The sequence below is a fragment of the Lagopus muta genome, chromosome 4, assembly GCF_023343835.1.
Source record: "Lagopus muta isolate bLagMut1 chromosome 4, bLagMut1 primary, whole genome shotgun sequence".
In the NCBI taxonomy this organism is placed as follows: Eukaryota; Metazoa; Chordata; class Aves; order Galliformes; family Phasianidae; genus Lagopus; species Lagopus muta.
This window is the reverse complement of record NC_064436.1, coordinates 30421952-30445209: the sequence shown is the minus strand read 5'-3', so window position 1 is coordinate 30445209 and position 23258 is coordinate 30421952. Positions and strand designations below refer to the sequence as shown.

General features: G+C 42.3%; 2 protein-coding genes across 9 annotated transcripts in view; both read left to right on the top strand.

Annotated features, from left to right (window-relative positions):
- NAAA (N-acylethanolamine acid amidase) overlaps nucleotides 1-2799 on the top strand; it is an 11808-nt gene extending 9009 nt beyond the window's left edge. Inside the window, exon 11 of the mRNA XM_048940936.1 lies at nucleotides 297-2799. The gene's annotated coding sequence lies outside the window, so the exon portion shown is untranslated. The remainder of the gene's footprint in view (nucleotides 1-296) is intronic.
- PPEF2 (protein phosphatase with EF-hand domain 2) lies at nucleotides 2773-23258 on the top strand. Of its 8 annotated transcripts, XM_048940928.1 has the most exons (17): nucleotides 2780-2887; nucleotides 3595-3683; nucleotides 7730-7913; nucleotides 10531-10658; nucleotides 11879-11936; nucleotides 13034-13209; nucleotides 14274-14388; nucleotides 14804-14850; nucleotides 15306-15590; nucleotides 15682-15831; nucleotides 16644-16979; nucleotides 18331-18516; nucleotides 19160-19302; nucleotides 19962-20068; nucleotides 21296-21459; nucleotides 22041-22128; nucleotides 22658-23258. In XM_048940928.1, the coding sequence occupies exons 3-17, from the start codon at nucleotides 7853-7855 to the stop codon at nucleotides 22837-22839; spliced, it is 2226 nt and encodes a 741-aa protein (XP_048796885.1). In that variant the 5' UTR covers nucleotides 2780-2887; nucleotides 3595-3683; nucleotides 7730-7852; the 3' UTR covers nucleotides 22840-23258. The 8 variants fall into 8 exon arrangements, with proteins under 8 accessions (XP_048796884.1, XP_048796880.1, XP_048796885.1 ...); XM_048940927.1 differs by lacking the exon at nucleotides 3595-3683 and having other exon boundaries at nucleotides 2773-2887; XM_048940923.1 differs by having other exon boundaries at nucleotides 2776-2887; nucleotides 3540-7913.

The following is a 23258-nucleotide window of genomic DNA, read 5'->3' as shown; positions in this document are numbered from 1 at the left end:
GGTTCTGCTCACGCAGTGTCTCATGTGGTAGCTTTACTGTGTTCAAAGGAAGATATTAAGTTATGTATATTTCTTCCAAGAAACTCTGGTTGTGTGGACCTGGCAGGACCATAATAAACTGCGCTGCATTTCAGATAGATTTTTAAATGTTCATTGGTGTTATATTCATAGTAGTTATATCGGACATTAGATTTTAGCAAGACTATTTCTTTTACGGATTCTGAAGAGTTTGTTTCTTTCTACGCATGTATACAGACATGTGCTCTTATGTTTATCTGTCTATCTTTTTATTTCAGCAAACTGAATAGGAGAAAAGTAGAAGCTTTCCAAGACCAGCATATGCTTTTAAAAACACTCCCAAAAGCAGTACAGTTGTTTCAGATTACTAACTGGGCGAACCATTCAGGCAATAAAGACTTGTTAGTACTTTAAAGTGTTGCAGATGATACTGTTAATGAACTGTAATGGAAGTTTGATTTTATTTTAATTATATTGATGTTCTAGCAGATATTGATAGCTAAAATTTGCTATTATTGTTTTTGGGAAGAATTGTGCAATTTGAATATACTCACGTTCTGACCAATAAATAAAAAGTTGATCTATTTTGTGTGGAGTGTAGGTGTAGTGAAATAAAAATATGCGGCTGATTGCTTGATTTATGGAAACCTGTGGTGTTACTGCTAATGTCATCTATATCTGACTTGTATGGAGTCTGTGGTCATTAGCCCAGCGGCATCACCCAGTGCCCACAGTGAGCTGACATGGGTCTGCGGAAGCTGGCAGACCAACAGGGTTGCTGCAGATCCTGAGACTGTCTCAGCCTTTGGCCATCCTGTCCTAATGTGCTCTGTAGACCTTGCTCAGCACAAAAATTACTGCATCAGTGCAAAGGAACGTGACTCTCCACAGTGTAAATACCGCTGCAGGTATCTTTCCTCTTCAGCTGCAGTTCTCCAGTGCACAGGCTCTTCAGCTGTTATTCCTGGGCTTCTGAAAGGTGTCTGAGAGTCATGTAGTCACATGGAGGTTCCCAAGTGATTTGAAGAGTACTTGTCCTCTAGTAGTAGGTAAGATGTTGGATCATAGAGACTTTCAGTCTGTATAAGGGATAATTTTTTGGTGTAATGTAAGGAAATGGGGCTAGAAGGAGTAGCTGTGTGCATAGCCATAGGCTACTGTGCGTTTACTTATCAGAAACTGGGAGTTGTTTAAAGAGATGTGCTGATAAAGACTTTTGCCCCCTAATAGATGAGGGAAGCTTGTGCTGGAATAGCAAGTGAGCTTAAGAAACGGTGTCATCAATGGAAACTTGACAACTCACTTTTTCTGGTGCAGACAGGTTTATTTCATTCTGGTTATGCTATGACTGCATACTATGAATTGAGGCACTTCCTGCAAACATCCAGAAATACAGAAGGATTTAGAGAGTTGAGACCGATGGATGCCTACATAAAGCTATTGGGGTACTGGATAAAATTGTGGTAAATGCCTGTTGGAATTTTAGCTAGGCGACATTCCTGAATATGTGCACTGTCATTTGCAGTGGTTGTACTCCAGTTATGCAAACTATTCCTGAGAGAGCATTCTGGAGATGTGGTCCCTTTATCTCCTTGTACTGAGTCTGGCTGAGTGTCATAACCTACTTACCTGCATCCTCTACTTCTGCCTGGATAAATGCGTGCCAGCTTTGCCTTGACCCAGTTAGTACAGCGATGTTAGCAATTGTATACCAGAACTGATAAAAGCTGAAAAACAGATGTTTCCCAGAGGAAGATGTAAATAACAGAGGCCAGGATATCTCCAAGACATTGAGATGGCAGTGCTTTAATTCACAGAGCAGTCCCTGACTCCTCGTTCCAGCAGGTTTTCGTTATGTAACTGCCACCCACAAGCAAAGACGAAATGATCCTCACAGGTATAATTTTGCATAGTCTTCTTGACCTCAGCAGTGTTAGGCTGATTACCTTCTGGTAACGGCATGCTGGGATTCTCAGTGATTTATGAAATGAAACCAATGTATTTGTTTAAATGTATACAAACAGATCAGAGTGTATAAATATTTGGGATCCGTGAATTTTCAGCAAAAGTTGTCCACTCCTGTTCATGTCTATCAGTTGTTCAGAAGTTGCTCAGGCTCACCCACAGAGCATATTATTGGAGGAAAAAAGAACAAAAAAACAAGTGGAGTACAGGAGGCTAGATTTGGAGAAATGCAGTTTTACTTCTGTTCCTTTTGCTCTTTTAAAATATTTTCTGGAAGCTTTGTATTGCGTTTTATCACTGCATAGATGTCCAGGCATCCTGACTGCCAACAAAATGAAGCTTTACTGTAAGTATTTATTTACTGATTCCTCCAATCAGAAAGATTTACATAACTAGTTGAATTATATGCTAAAAAGATGAACAGTAAGTTTACAAGCCAGATGATTTAACCCATTAAATGTTTCGGGCTCTTTGTGTAAGAAGTGAAATCTTTTATAAAGAATGCAGAGAGACTGATTCTTATTTTATAGCTTAAAAAAAAAAAAACAATAATGGTGGCTATGTAAGAAAACATTAAATGTAGCACTGGTTATTTCTGGTGGGTTTTGGTTCTTTGTGAGATCTGCTTGGTTTGTTCTTTAAAAGAAAGGAACACTTGTAGTTACTGGAATTGCTCACTGCTCATCCTTGTCTGACATTTCATCTGCTTTGTGTGCTGGCTTTTTAGAGAATGGGAAGTAAAACAGCTTTTCTGCTTTCTCAAGACCAGTTTTATGTCAGAATTGATAAGTAATTAATAAAAACTAAGTGGCATTACCCTTGCTTCCTCTGTTCTTTCATGTCTGCAGCCCAGGCTCCCTAGTTATAAAGCACCAAAGACTTTTCGGCTCAACATGGAGAACAGGTGAAATGTTTATTTCTTTTTCTTTGAGAAATCTGCACTTAACAAAAAGCATCTTGAAAGTGTGTAAGAGCTCATTCTTTAAGATGAGAGAGGCCAACCTACCGTCTTTCTCATTCCTAATCCTCCTCAGTAATCCTAATCCATTTCAGACCTGTAACCTTTCTTAAGCATCACATGGGAGAACATTCTTAAGGCTGCTCAGAACAACTGCAGTAAATAAATCGAAGGATCTGCACTCCCTGCACAACAACACGTGTTTTATTCTGCAGCTCTTGAAGGCAATGGCAGTTTCTTCTGCATGCCTAAGGGAACAATTTAATTATTCAGATATCTGAGGAGGAGTTTCTGAATCTGTAATCAAGTAAATCAGAGACTACTGATCACTTTGTTACTGAATGGAGATTATATAAGCAGGAGGAAAAAAAAAGTGGAGAGCAAGCTGCTTTTGTGTGTATTTTAGCAAGTCCTTAAGCTAGCAATTGGTGGCAAGGTAAGTTGTATTTTTCTTTTCTCTGTAACAGGTTTTTTTGTTCAGAAGTAGTCACTCGGCACCCATAGTTTGAGGTGAAATGTCCTTTTATATGTCAGGGTGTATAAATCTATGGTTGGGACTTTCTAAGTTCTCCTTTTTGGCTTTGCTGTAACTGTGCAGGTGCAGAGTTCAGTGCATATATAAAATAAATCAAGTTTCACCATCATGTTTCCAGCTATGAGCAGCACCAAGTCTGATGTACACGTGGGACGTGAGTACTTAATCTAGGAGGGAAAGGAAGGATCATCACTTTCTCTAGTGCTAGTGAGCATTTTATTCTTGTGAAAATTATTTGACTTTATTTATTTATTTTGTTGGTGGCTTCCAAGTGTCATGTTGATAAATTTTGTTTCACATCTTTCTTTCACTGTTTTCTTCCTAGCAAACTCTCAGTGAGCGCATTTTGTTTTCTTGTTGCCTTCCAGATTCTATTTACCTCTTCCCTCAGTCACCCAAATGTCTGTAAAATGTAGTAGTGGGGACTCAGTTGTGCATGGGATATGAAAAATGTGTAGTCTTAGTTAGGAAATGTGCTGCTTTGATGTTAGCTCCATGTGCTCCTTATCAGGAGGCTTTTGATTCACGGGGCAGGAGCCCCAAATTCTGCACAGATCTGTAGTCTGGACAATCTCAGTGCTGTTACAGTGCATAGAATTTGATTCAGAATGATGTCACTTGCATTGGCTTTAAAATGATTAAATTAATACTTGCAAAAAACCCACTTGCAATAGGCTTTTGTTGTTGCTGTTTTGGACTGGTAATTTGTTCACGTTTTGTTTGTGGGGTTCTTTGGTAGTTTTTTTCTTTAACTGAGACACGAGGATTTATGCAAGTTTTCCTTTATTTGCTTTTATATGTTATTATATCATAGGGTAGTATTAACTCATCAGCTTGTGTTGCAAAATCAAATATATTACCCCATGGCTTGGGAAATGCATGCAGAGTACAGCTGTTAGATAGTTCTGGCTTTCCAGTGCTGACCCAGGTGAATGGGAAACATGCATCTCCTCTTTGCATCTGATCTTCTGCTGTTCTGTTAGTTGTCTATATCCATGTGCAGCTTTCCAGTCCATATGTTTTTTAATGTTTTAGTTCTGATGTAACTGCATACATGAGGGCTCACCACCTGTTTTACTTAGTGTGTGTTTGTTAGAGGATGCTCTATGCAGCACTGCATCCCAGGGGAGAGTCACAAGCTGAAGGCAAATGAATGTATTGCAGCTTCTCAAAAGAAGTGCAGGAAGCCTGTTTCAGAAGAGTTCTGAGTGCACCAGACAAAACCTCAGCATCTCCACATGAGGGGAACAACAGGAAGAACAAGACAAGGAATAGGGAGCCAACTGTCTCACATATACATCGTTTTATCTCAAATACATATGTAATCTATATTTGAGGCAATGCCACTGTCATTGGGTATTTCAGCCTGCAGTTTATGGGTCAACTTTTCTTTGAAACAGTTTTAGGTATAGGAAGGATGAATTTCACTGTGGGGTGGATGAGGAAGGATCACAGGTGCTGAGCAGTTGGGTTGACTTCATTTCTTCCTCACTCCTCCCACCCCTGAAGCAGGTTTCATTTCTTTGGATTCTCTGATTTATTGCATTGCGCTCTTTTGCTCAGGCTGGTGCCCTCAGAAGAATCTGAGACAACAAAGTCAAAAAGTGGCTGGCTGCAGGAATTGCTTGGGAGAGACCTTTTAAACAAATAAGAGAACTAGGTAGGAGCACTCTACAGGCGCTCCTAATACTTGATCATCCCTCTGTTTGGATGGCCAGAACTTATCCTTAAAGTAGGACTGTGCAATAGCAAATGGTTGAGTTGGTGTTGTCTGGTTTCGCTGGAAAGGGAGGAAATAAGGAAGAGTTTTATTTTGTGTCTCCAACAGTGATCTCAAATTCAAGGTCATATTTGATCAAAACAGATATGTGGTACCCCTGAACACACTGTAGGTATTTACTTAAAATGTGTTTTTTGTTTGTTTGTTTGTTTGTTTTTAAACTGATCTGGCAGAGTTCTAGCTCCTAAAAAATGAATTTTTCTCATGCTGGTATTTTTAAAGGTATCTTTAAAGCATCCACCTTCCTTTGAGGCTGGCAGTGTCAGGTCCCTGAGGTGCAGCTAGGCACACAGGTTGTGTTGTCCTGCCCTGTGGAGGAACAGTTGGCTGCAATAGTTGTCTTTCTGGCCTTTTTTTTTTTTTTTTTTTTTTTTTTGAACTGGCCTGAATCTGCTCCTGTGAATTAATTGCTCCCATTTAGTAGGCAGAGCATGTCCTCTGGTGTCATCTCATCTAAAAGGAACCCGTGCTGGGCTGTTTCAGATCGCCCTGCTGCATATACCAGAATGCAGTGAGTAGAGATGGTTGGAGATGTCTCTAGAATGAACCATTCTTTTGAGCTGTTAGAGGATATAGCTCATAATTGTTGAAATCTTCAGATGTGTCTCTTTGGGAAGGCATTTTTCTTTGAATATCCATACAGGAATTGTAAGTCTACACATAGAAATTCTGAGCTTGAAAATCTGTTTTTCCTGAAGTGGGATGTGGCATACAGGAGGAGACAAGGAATGGCCTTAATTGCTTGAGCTTTGGATTTTTTTGTGTGCGCAATTGTCTGCTTAAGTAGTTGATAGTCTGAAAAGCTGTCAGAGTAACTGTGTTATGGAACGTAAATACCGTAAAGCATCAGATGTATTTGGGCATAATTTGCAATGATTTCAGGCCACTTATGGCATTGATATTAAATAATAACGTTAAAGTAGAGTGATATTTTATTAGCAACATTGTGAAGTATTCTCCTGTTGCATCATCTGTACATCATGAAGTTGTGCAGTTCAGCATTCTGGGCAGGACAGAAAACTTCAGAGTTTTATCCATCTAGAAACTTTCTGTGCTGACATTTAGTTCAGTATGGATCATCTCCCTGAGCAAGGAGTGCCCATGTACCTTACACAACACTGGATGTGTCCTTTCAATCAGCATTTCTGCCCATCTGTGTAGCTATTTTGAGAGGAAAGATGTGGGCTAGGTAGAAAGAGAGCGACCAGGCAAAAGGGCTGCAAGAAGTGAGAAAAGGAGAAGGGATTCTCCCTTCTCTAATGGGAAGAAGTGCCTCTACAGTCCTACTGTTCTGGCCCTTCAGAAGCCTCTGAGATGTGGTCTCCTGCTAGCACCAGACCTAGCATTGATTAAGGTAATTTTTTCCTTCCTTTCCTTTCTCGGCTTTCTCCCCTGTACCCAGTTCTGGGTTAAAAAACAAACAAATACAACAAACAAAACAACAAAAAATGCCAAAACTTTAAAATTCTTTGTGATACAGCCTGGAGCTACTGTAAATAGTAGCACATGCAGTTTTATTTTTCCTATTTTGCCCTCCTCCCAGAGGAAATGTCTGATAGAGGAAGGCACCCTGATTGTCCTCAGTGAGAGGTTTCAGAATTTTGACCTGTTCTTGAAACAGGATCCTTTTGCTCTGAACAGAGCAAGCAGTGAGGTTAACACAAGTCTGGCTGTCCTGTCCCTTGATGCTGGCCAGGATCTGAGCAGTTGATGGCATCGTACGCCCCCGCACTCAAGCAGATCCGCGAGGTGAAGAAAAGCAGTTTTTATTTAACAAAGCTGATTATTTTCTTATGATAGCTAATTGTTATTTTAGACTTATCCCCCCTCGTGCTGTGGAACTGCAAATAGATTTAAATACCATATGTGTGTTCATCCCTCATAACGAGTTATCCTTCACAGAAGGATTTATGCATGAATCTTTGCAGATACTGAAGAGCTGCCAAATCAACTTATTTACCAGATCAGTATAAAAAGTATTTTTCTATGTGCTGTACAATATGCAGTCATGGAGTATTTTAGCACTTTTTGCCTTATTCAAGTGCTTTAGCTGTGCATGCGTGAGGGAAGAGGTATCATTAGGATTCAGAGCTGACGTCTGTTCTCAGAGCTCGATCATGCTGATTTTCTGGTAGCATTTGAAATGGAGGCTCACATCAAAGACAACCATATTGCTAAGAGTTTAGAAACCTAAAATTAAACATGTGGAACATTGTGTGAATACACAAATGCCTGATTTATCCATCTACTGTACAATTACAGTAACTAGATGTGTAACACACAAGAAGTGCCAGAATTACTCCTATTCATACAGCTGATTTGAAATTTGAAACAGTAAGACAGGGATCCTTGCGTCAGATGGTCTAAAAGACAACCAAGTAGCTGGAAATACATGTTAGCAGAAAAGGTACTTTGGTACAAGACAGGACATCCGCTTGTTGATCTTAATAAGTGTTAATATATTTAATTATAGACTCAGCACTGTGGGACATGTTACAGCAGTTTGGATTCTGATCAAATGCTTTCCTGCGCCTCTTGTGTGGCTTTGGTGATACTGGGCCAGACTGTGGCATTCTAGGAGTACCAGTTGGAAAACATGGGATCTGGTAGTTCTGTAAATGCCAACTACAAGTACTCTCTACAGAAGTCTGAAAATGGTGAGTGATTCTTTGAAATGTAACCTTTCCCTGTCTGTTCCTGCACATGCTGCTGGAAGGTTGTGGTGGGATGTGTTTCATTTCCAGATTCTCATTTTTCTCAATAGTCCTGAGAGAAGGTTATGTCTTCTGGACATTCCTGTGATGTGGAATTTCAGATGTCACACAGAAAGCCCACACTAGGCTTGAGGAAACATCAGCTGTTCAGATAAACAATACAAATCTGACCAGAAAGGAAGCAGCAAAAAGCCTTTCTGTTGGAACTAACATCAGACAAACTAATCAATTTCTGGCTAATGCATGTGTGTTGTAACCTCATGTGCTGTCAGGGTGATAGATGATGATAGCACACTGCTCCTTTTGCTGGACCTGCTGCTTAAAGACTATATTTGGGTGCAGAACTGATAAAGCAGCAACATTATCTCTAGCTATCTGCCTTTATTTCTGCAGTGTCTTGTAAAGAAATCATACTCTGCTGGCACTTGCCATGCAGGAGACTTGGCAAGATTATTCTGGTACACAATTGCTTTGGTTATAAATGGTTTCAGAGAAAGAAGACAGTATTTGTTGACAGCTGATTTGTGAACTTTAGTGCTAGCATAAACAGGCATAATTGAGTTCAAGTGCTGCCACTATGGCATGCTTTTCAGTTTACATGATGAGGTATGATTCCATTTACTACTTGGATCCTCATAAAATAGATTGTAATATTTCAAAGAATCTGTTTTTTGTTTATACATATGGAGTCTTGACTACCAGTTTCTGCTCGGGATTCACTTGAAGGACACCTGACTCCTGCTGCAGTATTTGGATATTGTATCCCCTGTTAAGGGAATGTAACCTGTTTAGAAGTTAGATATTTTAGAGTGATTGTGACTGTGGCTTTGGCTGCATGCCAGCCAAATTGCTGCAGAGAGAGTAAGGCAGCTGGTGTGGAGGCTGCGACAAAGGAGGCTTGAAGAGGTAGCACTGGGGGAGCACAATCTACAGAAAAAACAGTCAGCCTTTTTTCGTTTCCTCAGAGCCCAGCAGATCAGAAGGCACTTTTTCAGCCCAGGCAAAAACTGACACAAGTTATTCTTGAATTAAGGCTAACCAAATCTTACTTCCTTGTCCATGCCTACACTGTGACTCAGTTCCCCATCTGCACAACAGCAACAGCTCTTTCCTTGCCATGTTTTGCACCTCCTAATGGTTTTACAGTAGTATAAACTAGAAGGATTCTTACATTCAATACGTAAGCCATCAGAATATCTTCAGGTAAAGGTCAAGAAGTGTTTCATGCTGAAGTACCTAGGAAACTTACATGAATAATACAAGATAATTAATTGAATGTGTTGTCTGTGTCTCTTACCAGAACTTAGAAGCCTTTGGGGCAAGGGTGAGAGGTATCAGTCAAGATTTTCCACCCCGTGCACCCCATTGCTCTTCCTGCTCTGGTGAATACAGCACAGATCTCACAGACCATGTGCCAAGGGAATGCAAGTTTCTGCAGCTGTGCTAACTGTAGTGTCTGTTTGATTTTGGGGCCAGCCTCTAGGCAGAGCAGTTGTCCTTCCCCTAGCTGAAGCTTGATACAAAGAAGCTCTGTTAGGAAATGCTTTAAATGCAGGGCTCTAAATGAGAACAAGAAGGGACACAGAGCCTGATAAAAAGAGGTGCCAACTAGTAAAAGGCAATGTAAAGTAACCAGACAGTTCAAATAGTGGTAAGACCAGCTAAGGTAGATATAAGTGTTCCTAGAGAAGTACAGTGTTTGGCTGCAGAATTCAGAGAAGTAAATGGGAAATTGTACCAGTGTACTTTGCTTTAAAGCACACACCCCAACTGAAATGATCTTGTAATGAAAATTGCTGGAATTGGAGACGTGCAGAGGAATTATGTGTTAAACACCAGGTAGTATGGCCATCGTTTGGAGGGAAGAGCCTGGTGACAGTGTTGGCTGTGGATTGAACCATGAAACCACTTGGAAACCCCTGGCCTTTCATTCCTTCTGTCATTAAGCAGATGAAGAGCTGGTTTTCCCCTTTCTCTTTATTTTACTCCAAGATAATGAAACATTAACATTTACACTAACACAGATCACTTCCTGATGTTCGACCACAAATGCAGAAGCTGAGGTATTTATTTGGCTTAAAGGAAGGGGGGTAAAAACTTTTTTTAGTTTTAAGGTTCTGGAAAGGGACTCAGTGTCTTGTTTTATTCTCCAACATTTTGCACGGTCTCAGTCAAGTGCCTGGCCCAAAGCCTAGACTGTAAGGGGGGACATGAAAATGATGACAGTAGATAGAAGGGATTCATCTGTCTGTTGACACTGAAGGATGTATACAGACATGCAGGCAACAGTAAATTGTTAACGTGCTGAAGATCTGGTATTGATAGAAGTACTTCAGAGATCTCTGGGCAGGGTGAGATCACCTCTCAAAACAGAGTGAAAAGATGTGGGTGTTCTCTTATACTTAATGTTTAGGCATCAGAACACCTTTTCTGAAAACTTCCTCCTGGAAGAGAAAGATCTCTCTTCAGCTGTAAAGGTCAGGAAAGGAGCATAGCAGGGTGGTATCTCAGCCGGTGCAGCAACTGAAGCTCAGCAGGTTGCTCTGGTTTTGTTCCCTAGCTTTCAAGGCAGCTGTTCTGATCCAAAGGTGGTATCGGCGCTATGTTGCTCGCCTGGAAATGCGCCGACGGTGCACTTGGAGAATCTTTCAATCCATTGAGTACGCCTGTGAGCAGGACCAGATCAAGGTAAGGTGACAAAGAAAGGAGTACACAGGGAAAATACTCTCTCCGTGAGGATGAGCCAATGGCAAACTTCTTGTAAGGCAGGAATAGGCAGCTTCTTCCTGTGTGAGTGTGCAAGACGTAGGATATCACTATTTCTAGGACACTGTAACCTATGAATCAGGAAAAACTTCTTTACAGAAAGGGTTGTTAAGCACTGGAATAGGCTCCCCATGGAAGTGGTTGAGTCACCATCCCTGAATGTGTTTAAAAACCCTTTGGATGTGGTGCTCAGGGACATAATTTAGTGGAGGGTTGATAGGGTAGTATGGTTAGGTTGTGGTTGGACTCGATGATCTTCAAGGTCTTTTCCAATCTGAGCAATTCTGTGATTCTATAGATGGAGAGAAAAAAAACATTTTCCTGAGGGTCTGCAGGAACTGCTACTGTAAAAGTAGCTGGAGGTAAATGGAGCAGTCTGGGGAGGAAAGAACATCATGTATTAGGGAAGTAGAGTAATCTCCATGCATCAAGAATTTTACAACTTTGCATTAAATGTAGAGGGGGTTGTTATTTGTGGATATGGAATATTATTTGTTTGGGTTTTGGTTTTTATTTAGTAAACTCTGTCTCCTATGGAACTAATTCTCTCTTCCCTCTTAGGGGAACGTTCCTGGCCTGCCATTATTAGTCATTCTGGCAGGCAGGGCCTCCTCTCTGAATTCTCTGCCATGAGGATGCTGGCTTTGCCACTCGTTTCTGGCTGCTGGCTGATAGCCCTGCAAGTGCTTCAGGACTGAGTTTCCTGCCTCCTTTTTACCTAAAGATTTCCCACCTGGTTGTGTGATATAACCCTAAGAAATTAGCCTTGAAACAAGCCCTAAGGAGCATTTAAAATCACAAGCCCTTTCCTGAGTCTGAATACAAGAGCCAATCCTCATTGGATTGCTTTGTTTAATTTTATTTAACATTCTCTTCTATCACTGCCTTTCTGCCAAGCAGGGAGAGAGCTTAGGGGTGTTCTTCCATGTGTATGGCTGAAGGGAAAGCTACTACTATTACTTCATTATAAGAAAAACAATACAGAACACATATAGCTTGATTTGTTGTACATGCCAGACAACATGAGAAGGGCAAGGATGATACTTGCAAAAAGAAGATGATGTTAATGTGCCACTCTGTAGAATTTCCAGTGAGCGCTGGGGATATTCCAGAGCAAATTATGATAAGCTTTCTTCTTGCAGCTTCACAACTTCTTCAGTTACCTCATGGACAACTTCACACCAAGCAGCAGTAAAGAAAGTAAGTTTGTATGTGTCTTTTGGAGATCGGGCACCAGCAGCTCAGAAGAGTGCACCCTGTCCAGTGCTGCCCTTGGGAAGAGCAAGGCGGGGGGAGAGGGGGCAAGGCATCAGGAAATTGCAGAGTGAATTATATGGAGGTTGTCAGAGCTGTGCAAGGGATGTGGAGCTTCCTACTCCTTAGGAGCTGGAAGGGGGAATAAAACCTTTGTATGTTTTCTAAGAACAATATTAAAAATCTGCCTTCTTAAAGTAAACCGTGGTAGCCAACGCTTTGCAGAATCCATTTCTGAAGGTACAGAGAAGCTATATCTAGGGAACTGTGCTCCAGAGTATCAACGTTACTTACATTTAGTCTCTCATTGTCTGGGGAAAGAAGTGCTGTTGCAACTAGTACAGTATCTTTCTGAATCTGCAGTGAGCATTACATGTAATTTCCTAATGCTGAGAACTTGCTAAGGCACTTATGTCTGAAATCTGATGGTGCCATGTCAGAATTAGCTATTTACGTAACCTGCTGAAGCACTCATTCCTTCCTTTCAAGCTGGCACCCTTTTTTCTCAGAGTCATCCGATATGTCTTAAAGCAAAGCCCTGTCAAGGAAGGGACATATTTTTTTCAGTGTCTGTACAAAACGGCACAATAGTGCCCCATTGCTTGAGATGGGCTGTGACATCTTATGGCAATGAAAAAAAAAACATACATACTTATACAAATTTGGACAATGCTGAGCATGTGAGTGGGTGCAGGCTTAGAAAAACAGTGTGACATGAAACAGCTCATTATACAGTTGTGCTTGTCATTGGAAATACCACTTCATGTAACCATGGCAACCAGTACCCACGTTTTTGTAGAAACTGGTGTAGCTGCCAGCACTGTTTGATGCATAGCATATTTGACTGAACCTTGACCCTGTAGCCCCTTCCTCACTGCAAATTCCATGGTGGTGTCAGACCAGGAGCTAGCCTCTGCTGCTGCACTAGCCTGAGCAACAGCTTGTCTTTATCAAAATACAAGAATGGTGTATTGAGCCAAATTAACTTTTCCTCATCTCTTTCATTTTAAATAAACAATGAAACCAACCAATCTGCCATCCAGGGGATTTTATCAGTCGCATGTTCATAAGTGGAGAAAGCTTCAAAGAGGCAGAGCTGGAGAAGTACTGTGACTATGAATCCATGGAGGTGCCAGACTCCTACACTGGACCCCGTCTCTCTTTCCCACTCCTTCCTGACCATGCGACTGCCTTGCTGGAAGCTTTCAAACAAAAACAAGTAAGGATGCTGAAAGGAAACACGCTTTCCCCTTTTGCATACAGAGGTGTGGGACAGCTGATTTGTGTTTGGACTGCCCAGCAGCTGAGCTAATTTGAACACAGCAGCTGGCAGGCAGCTAATCCAAGGGGTAGAAATGATCTGGTAGGTATTTTAAAGTGCAACTTTTCCTTTCAGAAATACAGTTCTAACAAACTGCAAAATCTTTGTAGGTATGTGCCACTAATAACCTTTAGCTTCATTTTAATGGAAAAAAAACCCCACAGTACTCCATGTTGAAACTTTTTTTTCTTTTTTTCTTTTTTTTTTTTGTTGCAATGCTTTTATTTGTTAAAAAAAAAAAAAAAAAAAAAGTATAGGATGGCCCAGGTGGAAAGAATTAATAAAAATTGTTTTTGCTGTGCATATTTGATTCATGGGATAAAAGTATACTTGAAATGGGGAAAGAAAAAAGTCTAAAACTGTTTGGACTTTTTGTTTGTTTGTTTGACGAAGAAGTCCAGTACCAATTCAGCAACTGTAACAAGAGAAATCCTTGTATAACCGCAGTGTTCTGTTCCCATCCCTCAGACAATGTGCTGAACAGCAAATGAGTCAAAGCCTCCCTTACCCAAACAAAACAAGACTTCTAAGAACAAATTCTCTAAAGCCTGTTAAATGCTTTTTCAATGGCCCCCAGCAAACATACTTGTGCAGATCACATGGCAAAACCCGACTTAATCTGAAGAAAGCAAAGAAAAATGTAGAAGATAGCAGCTTCTTACCTGTGATACCAGTCTGGAATTTCTGCTGCTCCAGTGGATGGTGCTGCCTAGTGGATTGCATCCACCACAGGGTGTGAGGGCTTTTGGATATTGTTGCCACCTTTGCTGATGCCAAGGTGAAGCTGCTTTTGCCTGGAATTTGTGTTGTTCTGTTTGCAAGCTGTGACTGTTGTCACAGTAAAAGTTGTATGAGTCTCCCATCCAGGCTATTGCAGAGGGCCCTTGGGGCCTTTGCAGACAGCTGTTACTGTTTGGAAGTCACTGAATTCCTGCTTTAATTCCTTCACTTTCTCCTAGTAGCAGCTCCACGCTCGCTATGTCTTAAACCTTCTACACGAGACCAGGAAGCACCTCAAGCAATTGCCAAACATCAGTCACGTCTCCACCTGCTACAGTGAGGAGGTCACCGTTTGTGGTACGTCTGAGTGGGAAAGCACTGCGCAGTTTTTGGGGAAGAATTCTTGGTGCAAGGGATGGCAAACATATGATTTGGTACCATATGACTGTGGAACATAAATGCAGTCCACATGTAAAATGTTGCGTTGAGAGGCAGCTGCAGCTTTCTCTGAACTATCTGGGTTCACCATACCATGCTGTATTTGATCTGCAGCTTAGACTCTCCTGAACCTTGTAGGCAGCAAGATTCCATTATGGCCTGGTTTCAGCTTGGATTGGAACAGGAACCTTGAACCTTATGCCAAACCTTGAACTTCCTCCAGTATTTTAGCGGTCATTAATTTATAGAGAAGATACTTCATAGGAAGTTATTTATCTGTATATTTTTCAGTTAAAGGTAAACACATTGTGACTTGTCTTTTTGTGCCTGTTAGGAGACTTGCATGGCCAGCTGGATGACTTGTTCCTCATATTTTATAAGGTAAGCACCTTGTTTGGTGCGGGAGAGGCTGGCCAGACATTATGAGAGCTATCACATGGATCATGCTAAGAAGCATTTGCAAATTGGGCCCTTAAGATCTAATTCTCCAGGTCAATTTAAATGGCTTTACAAAGCTAAAGCTCATTCCTTCACTGACTTTTAAATCTGTGAGAACTGTTGGAACATACAAATACATTTGGGAAGTGCCAGTGAATGGTTTTTTGGGTTGTTTTTTTTCTTCTTAAAGTCCTAATACCAATGGCACCACCTTCTGACTCCCTGTTTTCACTTTTCAGTGCATTTGCCACTGGGAGCCTAGAGGATAAAAATAAGTTAGGTTCTGTTCTATAAGGTAACTTGGGGCAGGAGTAAGAGGGCATGCAGCTGTTGGGAAGGTATATGAGGATCATGGGGAAACCTTTCTTGTAACATAATACCTGTCCTTACTTTTACAGAATGGCCTTCCTTCTCCTTCCAAGTCCTATGTGTTCAATGGGGACTTTGTAGATAGGGGCAAACAGTCCCTTGAGATTCTCATCATCCTCTTTACCTTCCTTTTGATATATCCAAAAGAGGTTCATCTCAATCGTGGGAACCATGAAGACCACATGGTCAACTTACGGTATGAGTTCCTTGTGGGGCTAATGACAATGTCAAGGGTATTGCTGCAAAATCCCACTCAACTTCTGTTCTGTTCCTGCAGGTATGGTTTCACAAAGGAAGTCATGCAGAAATATAAGGTAGGCACGTGTTCGTGTCTTCTGCAGCAAGTGAAATGTGAACTTTGAAGGCCTGAGGCTTCATCTTTGCTTTTCTGCCTTGTCCTCCTAGTTGCATGGGAAGAAAATCTTGAAGATGATTCAGAATGTGTTCTGCTGGCTACCTCTGGCCACCCTGATTGATCAGAAAGTCCTTGTTATACATGGGGGTGTCTCTGATACTACTGATCTGGACATGCTTGAGAAAATCCAAAGGAATAAAGTATGTTTTATTTCCTGGATGTTGCAAGAGCAATCTGTGTTGCTGATTAGTGGTTTGAGAGCTTACACCTATGTGTAAACTTGGCTGTTGACAAGAGAAATGTAAAGGATGGTCTTCATAGTCAAAAAGTGTGTTTGTGTATGGTCTTGGGGCGCATAGATTTCATTTAATAGGGTGTGTGCAGGAGATGTGAAGGGAAGAAGTGTTATTGACTTCTGGAAGCTGAGAGTATCGTAGCCAGGTAAACGGTGGACAGTTACATTGTTACATGGGTGTGGTGGTATTGACAGTAATAACACAGCAATGACAGGATCTTGTCATCCCATAGGTCATTAGTCTTTTTTTCTTTTTCTAAGCACCATATTTTCAGAGGGATTGTGAGAAGTCATTTAATTTATCTGTGTTAAATGTGCTAGTTGAGAAAATACTACTTCCCTTCTCTTCTCTAAATATAATGGCAAGCACTTGTATTAGTGATTTGTCTTTCCTTCATTCTTCTGTCTTGTTCCAAGTGCAGATTAACTCCATGCAATCTATCTTTTATGAAATTTCTGAGCAGTGTAAAGTCAATGAAGAAGAGATGAATCCATATTCAGGCTGTGTTTGTGGCCCCAGCTTTAAGCCAAGAATGGTACATCTGAGCAAGTAGCACTAATAACCTCCTACAATTAATCTCCATTTCATAGCAGCAAAACTAATTGAAGCTTAGTGGCCTTGGTCGCTTGACAGATTTCTGTTTGAAGATGTTAGAGCTAGAGATCCAGCTTTCCAAGCCATTTAACTATCTGTGCTTTCTCTCCTTCCTCTTGCAGTTTATTTCTGTATTGAGAGGGAAGAAAAGAAAAGAGTCAAACAGAAATGTGGAAATAAAGGAAATAAATGGGGAGAGCCAAGCAAAGCCTGATTCAGCAGGGAATGAGACAACGTCCAGCTTACCCTCACAGCCCCGACCAGCCCAGGCTCCCAGCATGGCCAACAGGGTGGAGTTCTCCAGGTGGGTCCGGCAGACAGTGCAGGAGCAAATCGAGTGGTGCCGCAAGTTGGTGGACATCAGCGATTCGGAGGAGGAGGAGCTCACTTGCTCCAGTTTGGTCTCCTTAACAGATTTGGATGGGCCGTGCTGGACTCGGCAAGAGGAGTGGAAGCAGGTGAGTGGTATAAGCAGGGCTTTGCTTTTGGTGCCTTCCACAGCTTTGTTCTCTGTTCCTTTGAGGAATCTTGCTATAAAATGTGTGGGTCAATGCACAGACCTCTTTGCAAAGAGATTTTTGCTGCTCTGCAAAGTAGAGTTAAGGAGCAAGTCAGTGCTGAAGTGCCATCAGAAGAGCAAATGGATTTTCTGCTGTTTTTTCACTAACTGCTCTGTTCTCTGCTCACTGGGGACATTTTGGTGGATTGTTGTACTATTTCCAGCGCGTCCTATGGCATAAATCACTAGCAAGTGAAGAGCTGTGCATGAGATTCCTGTAGAATGCAGGCTGTGTGACTGGTGCTAGCTGCTGTTCTGCCATTGCCTTTCTCCTAGCCCTGTATGTCAGCCTCTCCACTGGGTTTTTGGCTGTCTGCACTCCAGGCTCTGTTCCAGCACTTGTACCTAGCACAGCACTCCCCTGTTGTATAAATCAAACTGTTCAGGCACAGAGTGGGGTGACAGGTTTTTGTGATTCACTGTGGGGGAGATAAATGATAGGCAAGACTGATGATAGAGCCCAGTGTTTATATCAGATATAGTGTGCATGGGATATTTGAGGCCAATGCTATGAGTGAACACGTCGTTTGCTGACAAGGGAGTTGTGATCTTGGATACCAAGAACAGACTGATTCTCTGGTTTTATCCAAGCTGTACGTTGAGTACATTGCTCTCAGAGCCTGGGAACTTGATTTCCGCTTTCTGTTGGACCAGACTGTTTGGGAGATTCTTTTGCATGCTATGAAACCATTGTTCCTCACCACCCATCGCAGATGACATCCTGGTATTACACACCTTATCAGCGTAAAGCTGTATATTCAGGTCAGGGTTAAAGAGATTAAACTTTAATCCACGTAGTGGTCACTGAGTCAGCACTTACAGTAGTGAAGGCTGCTGAACATCTAGACTGTCATGCAAAGGAGTTTAGTACTAAGCCCACTCTTGGTCTGGGGATCTGCTGGGTTACTTGTCCCGGGACATGTTTTGGGCTGCAGGAAGACAGAAAAGTCTCCTTGAAATCCACCAAGAGCAAAGGGAAAGCTTGTATCAGGCCTAATTCATAGATCTCTCTCTTCCTCAGGCGCTTTTGGCGTGGCTGCAGCTCTGGGCTAACAGTATCATCACTTTTGTGGTGGCTCAGGGCTGTGACAGTCTTGCAGAGCAATATGGAGATTCAGCTGTGATTCAGGAAAGATCTCTGCACTATGGTAGCAGCAGCAGTCCCAGCAGGGATGCAGAGATGGCGCTGCATTTGCTTAGTAAATGTCAATGGGTACACATCATTCAGTGAACTGTTCTGATTATTTCAGATTTTAGACATCCTCTGGAGTGACCCCATGCCTCAGGAGGGCTGCAGAGAAAATACGGTGCGAGGTGGCGGCTGCTATTTTGGGCCTGATGTGACGGGGAAGATCCTTGAGAAGTACAACCTGCAGTTCCTCATCCGCTCCCATGAGTGCAAGCAAGATGGCTATGAGTTCTGTCACAACCGGAAGGTTGGTGAGGGGGTGGTGGAAGGATGCTGGGGTTTCCGTCCTGCTGTTGTCTCTGCTCTTAATTTCTTCCAGTGTTGTAGGCTGTTGGCTTGGTTTTGTTTTAGGGTTTTTTTTTTCGAAGTATATATAAAATGATTGAGCAGCCATATCAGGAGTTACTGAAATATGCTACTAGCTGAGTACTTAGTTTGGGGCAGTCAGAAACAGTTTCTCTGTTGGGGAGAACCGTTACACAGGTAAAGCACGTTTCTCCGATGTGAGAAAAGACCTGAATTCATTTGTGCAATTGCCTGCAATTAAAGCAGTTTCTGAAAATTAAATACAAAAGAAGTGATAATAAGCTGCTGCTGTAAAGTTTTGCTTTTGGAAGTCTCAGAGTGACTTCAGTGGCCTCAGCTGAACTGCAGTGGAAGGTGGAAATTTGCAGGGAGAGGGCAGAGAAGCTGCAGAAGCTCAGCATATGGCCAGGTCGATGCAAGGCTGTTATCACCCCTGAGGAACTCTCACCTCACTCTTTGCTTTCCCTGTGAAAATGTTTCTTTCATCATCTGTTGACTTCAGACAGGATTAATGCACTGTTTTCATGATACCTATATATGTATAACAGAGGATGTACATTCTGACTGTAAATACCTTTCTTTAGGTACTGACCATATTTTCAGCCTCAAACTATTACGAGATCGGCAGCAACAGGGGAGCCTATGTGAAGCTGGGGCCAGACCTGGTGCCCCATTTTGTTCAGTATCAAGCAAACAAGACAGCCCACACCCTCACCATGACTCAAAGGCAAGGCTTTTGTTAATAAGAATTCACCAAGTCAAAATTCCCAAAGGGAAAACTTTGGGAGCTTTGAGAAAGTTTGGTTCCAAAGCTGAACTTTCATAGCTGGACGTTCTAAATCATAGCCCTAAGGGAGGTTCACAAGGGACAAGGAGGAAGCAATTAAGGAAGGTCAAAATAGGTACTGGCTGCTGATTTTCCAGCTTTTCTTTCCAATGTCATGTTTTAACTTTTGACCTTCCTGAAGTTCCTTTTCACTTTGTTACTTTACAAAATTGTACAGCTGCTAAAAATATATGTGGACTGGTGTGATAGAACAACTCAAACAAAAATACGTAAACAGAAACAGGTGTATCACAGTACCAACTGTGGAAGTTTGCTACGATAGGTTGTTTTTCCCTGGACTTGTACTAATTGCTGACAGCTTATATAGGCAAGGACAGGTTTCTGTTGCTTTGGCAGGGGTTTACTGCATCAGCTGTGGGAAATACTGCTCTAGGTATGCAGTGCCTTGTTACGAACACTGCAGAGAAGCAGTAGCTGTGTAGGGCTGTTGTGTGAGGGTGTGAGCAATCCATGGATGTGCCAGAGGAGTGGGATGTGCAGCTTTCCTTGCACTTCATGGCATGTCCTTAAAATGCTTCTTTCTTCTCTGCATGCTTCAGAATCAGCAGAGTAGAGGAGTCAGCCTTCAGAGCCCTGCGGGAAAAGCTGTTTGCTCACACCTCTGCCCTCATCAGTGCATTCAAGCTGTACGATAAAGACGATACAGGTAAATCTGAGCCATGAGACACTGAGTTAATTCTCTGGTGGGATGAAGTGGAAGAGGTTAAGGTGAGTGCATGTCTGGTTGGGAGATTCTTCACTGACAGCTGTCAGTGATTATCACAGGCTACGTCAGACCTTGCAACAATATTGGTCCCATTTGCTGTTATTCACTCTCTATTCTGCTTTAATGCCTTATTGTTATGAGGGGGTGTTGGAAGAGAAGTGAGATGATGAGCTTAATGTGTGGCAGTTCAAACTTGGTGCAAGGAGAACCTTTTGCACCAGGAGTACTGAGAAAGCACTGTAAAAATGACCTGGAACACATCTGTCACTTGGCTGAGTGGTTTCTAGAGCCTCTGCAATCCTGAAGTCTAACATCTCTTTGAAGTGGAAATTGAGGAATCCCTTCTGTGCCAGCTACCACTGTCAGTCTTAAGGAGAGAGCTGTGAGTTCATAATACTCGGCTGCTTTTGCACCAGCCAGGAGAGTCAACCAAGCTGAGCGGATCTGTCTGTATGTGCCCTGGGGGAAACAGGGACATGGCAGTCAGCAGAACAGCCTTCCTGTTGGGTATTCCTTCCCAGGCTATGAAATTGTTCCCACAAGTCCAGTTTAACTCTTAGAGCAACTGCTAAACTGGGAGCTTTTCTACATTCCTGGGTCACTGAGGAACTACTCATGTAGTTGTGCAGGCCACAAGCTGCAGGAAAGGACTGGATGCAGGTCACAGATTTGCAATGAAATACACAAAATTAAGTGTTCAGAGGTTTGCAGCTCCATACCCTAATTTGTTGCAGTAGTCAAAAGCTTGCTGAGGCTGGTGGGAGCAGAAACCACTTGTACTGCGCAGTGGCTGCTGTAGGCAGATGTCTGTAAAGCTGTGTAAGGCCTTTACATGAACTGAAGTGCTCACAGGTACCATGGAGAAATGGAGCTGTCTCTGTCAGCAGCGCAGTAGGCTGGGTAAGCATGCTATTGTAGGTTTTTTGCTTTGGTGGCAGGGAGAGCATTAACTGCTTTTGCTGTGTTACTGCTTCATGACCCTACTAGCTAGCAGGGCACCTTGAGCGTTTTGTTTGGTGCCAACTGTGTTGCAAACTGTGTTGCAGTTTGGCATAATAGATCTTCTGGGGTTGGTTTCTAGCCTGGCCACATATAGCACCTGGGAGTGACAGTCTTTACATGTTTTCAGCCACTGGTTTCAGCGGTCCCCATGGCTTTCCCCTACAGGAAGGATCACGCTGAGCAACTGGGCAACAGCAGTGGAGTCAGTCTTGCACCTGGGACTGCCGTGGCGGATGTTGAGACCACAGCTGGTGCGCAGCACAGCAGATGGCATGCTGGAGTACAAGTCCTGGCTTGATGATTTGGCCATGGAGCAGAGGAGCCAAGAGGTAAGCCCTCACCCTCTTCTGTCAAAGCAGAGCAGCTCACAAGACCTCAGTGCATTGGGCCAAGCATGGCAGGAAAGGCTAGGAGAGTGGATAGTTCCTGTATAATCCAAAAGCATAATGAAGTCAACAAAGCACTTGCATGAATTTGAGTATTCTAGAGGTGTTTGTTCCATTGTAGAAATGGATTATGTGTATGAGATAAAAGCCCAGAGCTAGTTTTGGATACAGGTTTTTGAATAGGAAAACTGTACTCCATTCTGTGATTCACAGCCTTCCTGATTGCACTCAGCAGAAACAACTGCAATGGTTATAGCTTGAGTCCCTTTCTCCTCTGTTGACTTGGGAAAGTGGTACAGTTGGAAGTGACAGGTTGATGGTGTGCTTTAATTCAGAGCTGCATAGAAGGCTGAGACATCGTGAACTCATTTCATAACATATACACAGTGCAAAGTGCACTGCTGGCAAACTCCCAAGAGCCATAAACATTTTTAATTATGTGAAGATTTGCAGCTAGCGATCAGAGCAGAAATACAGACCTATTGAAAAGGGTAGAATGAGCACGACAATATGTTGCCTTTCAGCACATCCAGTCGAGCTTGCTGGAAGTTATCTATCGAAACAGATCCAACCTGGAGACCATATTCAGGATCATAGACAGAGATCATTCAGGTAAGGAGGTGTATAAGGTGTGTTGGTCACTGCGTTACATTCCATTCTACTTTTGGTCTTCCTATAGTATCTACTGAAGGATTCTGATTTAACAGTAAAGGGAATGTATCTTCCTTCCTGTATCAGCCTCAAGAGCTTCTATATTATCAATGCATATGTCCACAAATGAGGCATTTCAAAGGAATTGTGCAGCTGATTTTCTTTTTCCGGAGGAATTCAGCAGAAAAAATGGTTATGAGAGCGATGATAATAATGCAGCGTCTCTGGATTCTGAGTTATCTGCTCATGAGCAGTTATCTCCACCAAATCACATTAGGGAGGAGAACGGACAAGTCTTTCTCTTGTTCCCACACATTGTTTTATGTCTCTTTGCTACTTTCATTTTGTAGTTTATCCATTGTTCTCTGTGCTAGGAACTTCAGCTGCAGAATCTGAAAGTCACTTCCTTCCTTTAGGGTAGCAGGCAGTGAATCTGAGCAGGTGCTGGCAAGCCTTGTACTGAGGCAGCTGTGCCTCTTCTGCCTCACAGGTCTCATCTCATTTGAGGAGTTCCACCAAACCTGGAAGCTGTTCAGCTCCCACATGAACATTGAACTCACAGACGATGGCATCAATGACTTAGTTCGCAGCATTGATTTCAATAAAGATGGAAACATTGACTTCAACGAGTTCCTAGAAGCCTTCCGCCTTGTCAAACAGTCCCAGCAGTGAGAACCCAGGACAGGTCATCACATCCAATGCCTTGTCTGCAAAGCCAGGACTGCTTCCTACCTAACTGCAGAGCGTGCCCGCAGCTACAAGCCAGAGGAAGGGAAGGCAGGTTCCTGATGCTCTTCATTGAAGACTGGGACCACCCAGCCAACAGCTGTGATCCATTTGGGGAAGGTAATGATAAAATAGATAAGTTATACCTCAGTTATGACTGCATTGTAAAAGGAACTGTGTTATAAATAGAAAACTCTGCTCAAAGGGAGAGGCAAGTTAATTTCTCTCATCAATGCATGTCATGACATTTTACAAGTCTATTCAAGTTGAGTAAAATTAAAGTAAAGGTATTTCTTGGAGGGACTGCTTTACTAGCTAGCAATTGCTAGAGCACAGTCTTCCTTAATAATAAACTTTTTTCTAGA

What these genes read in the sequence shown, in the direction of transcription:
- PPEF2 (XM_048940927.1), top strand. Translation starts at nt 7,853, where the DNA reads ATGGGATCTGGTAGTTCTGTAAATGCCAACTACAAGTACTCTCTACAG. An exon ending in GTGAGCAGGACCAGATCAAG is followed by an intron (nt 10,659 to 11,878) that starts GTAAGGTGACAA and finishes TTCTTCTTGCAG; the next exon opens with CTTCACAACTTCTTCAGTTA. An exon ending in TGGAGCAGAGGAGCCAAGAG is followed by an intron (nt 21,460 to 22,040) that starts GTAAGCCCTCAC and finishes GTTGCCTTTCAG; the next exon opens with CACATCCAGTCGAGCTTGCT.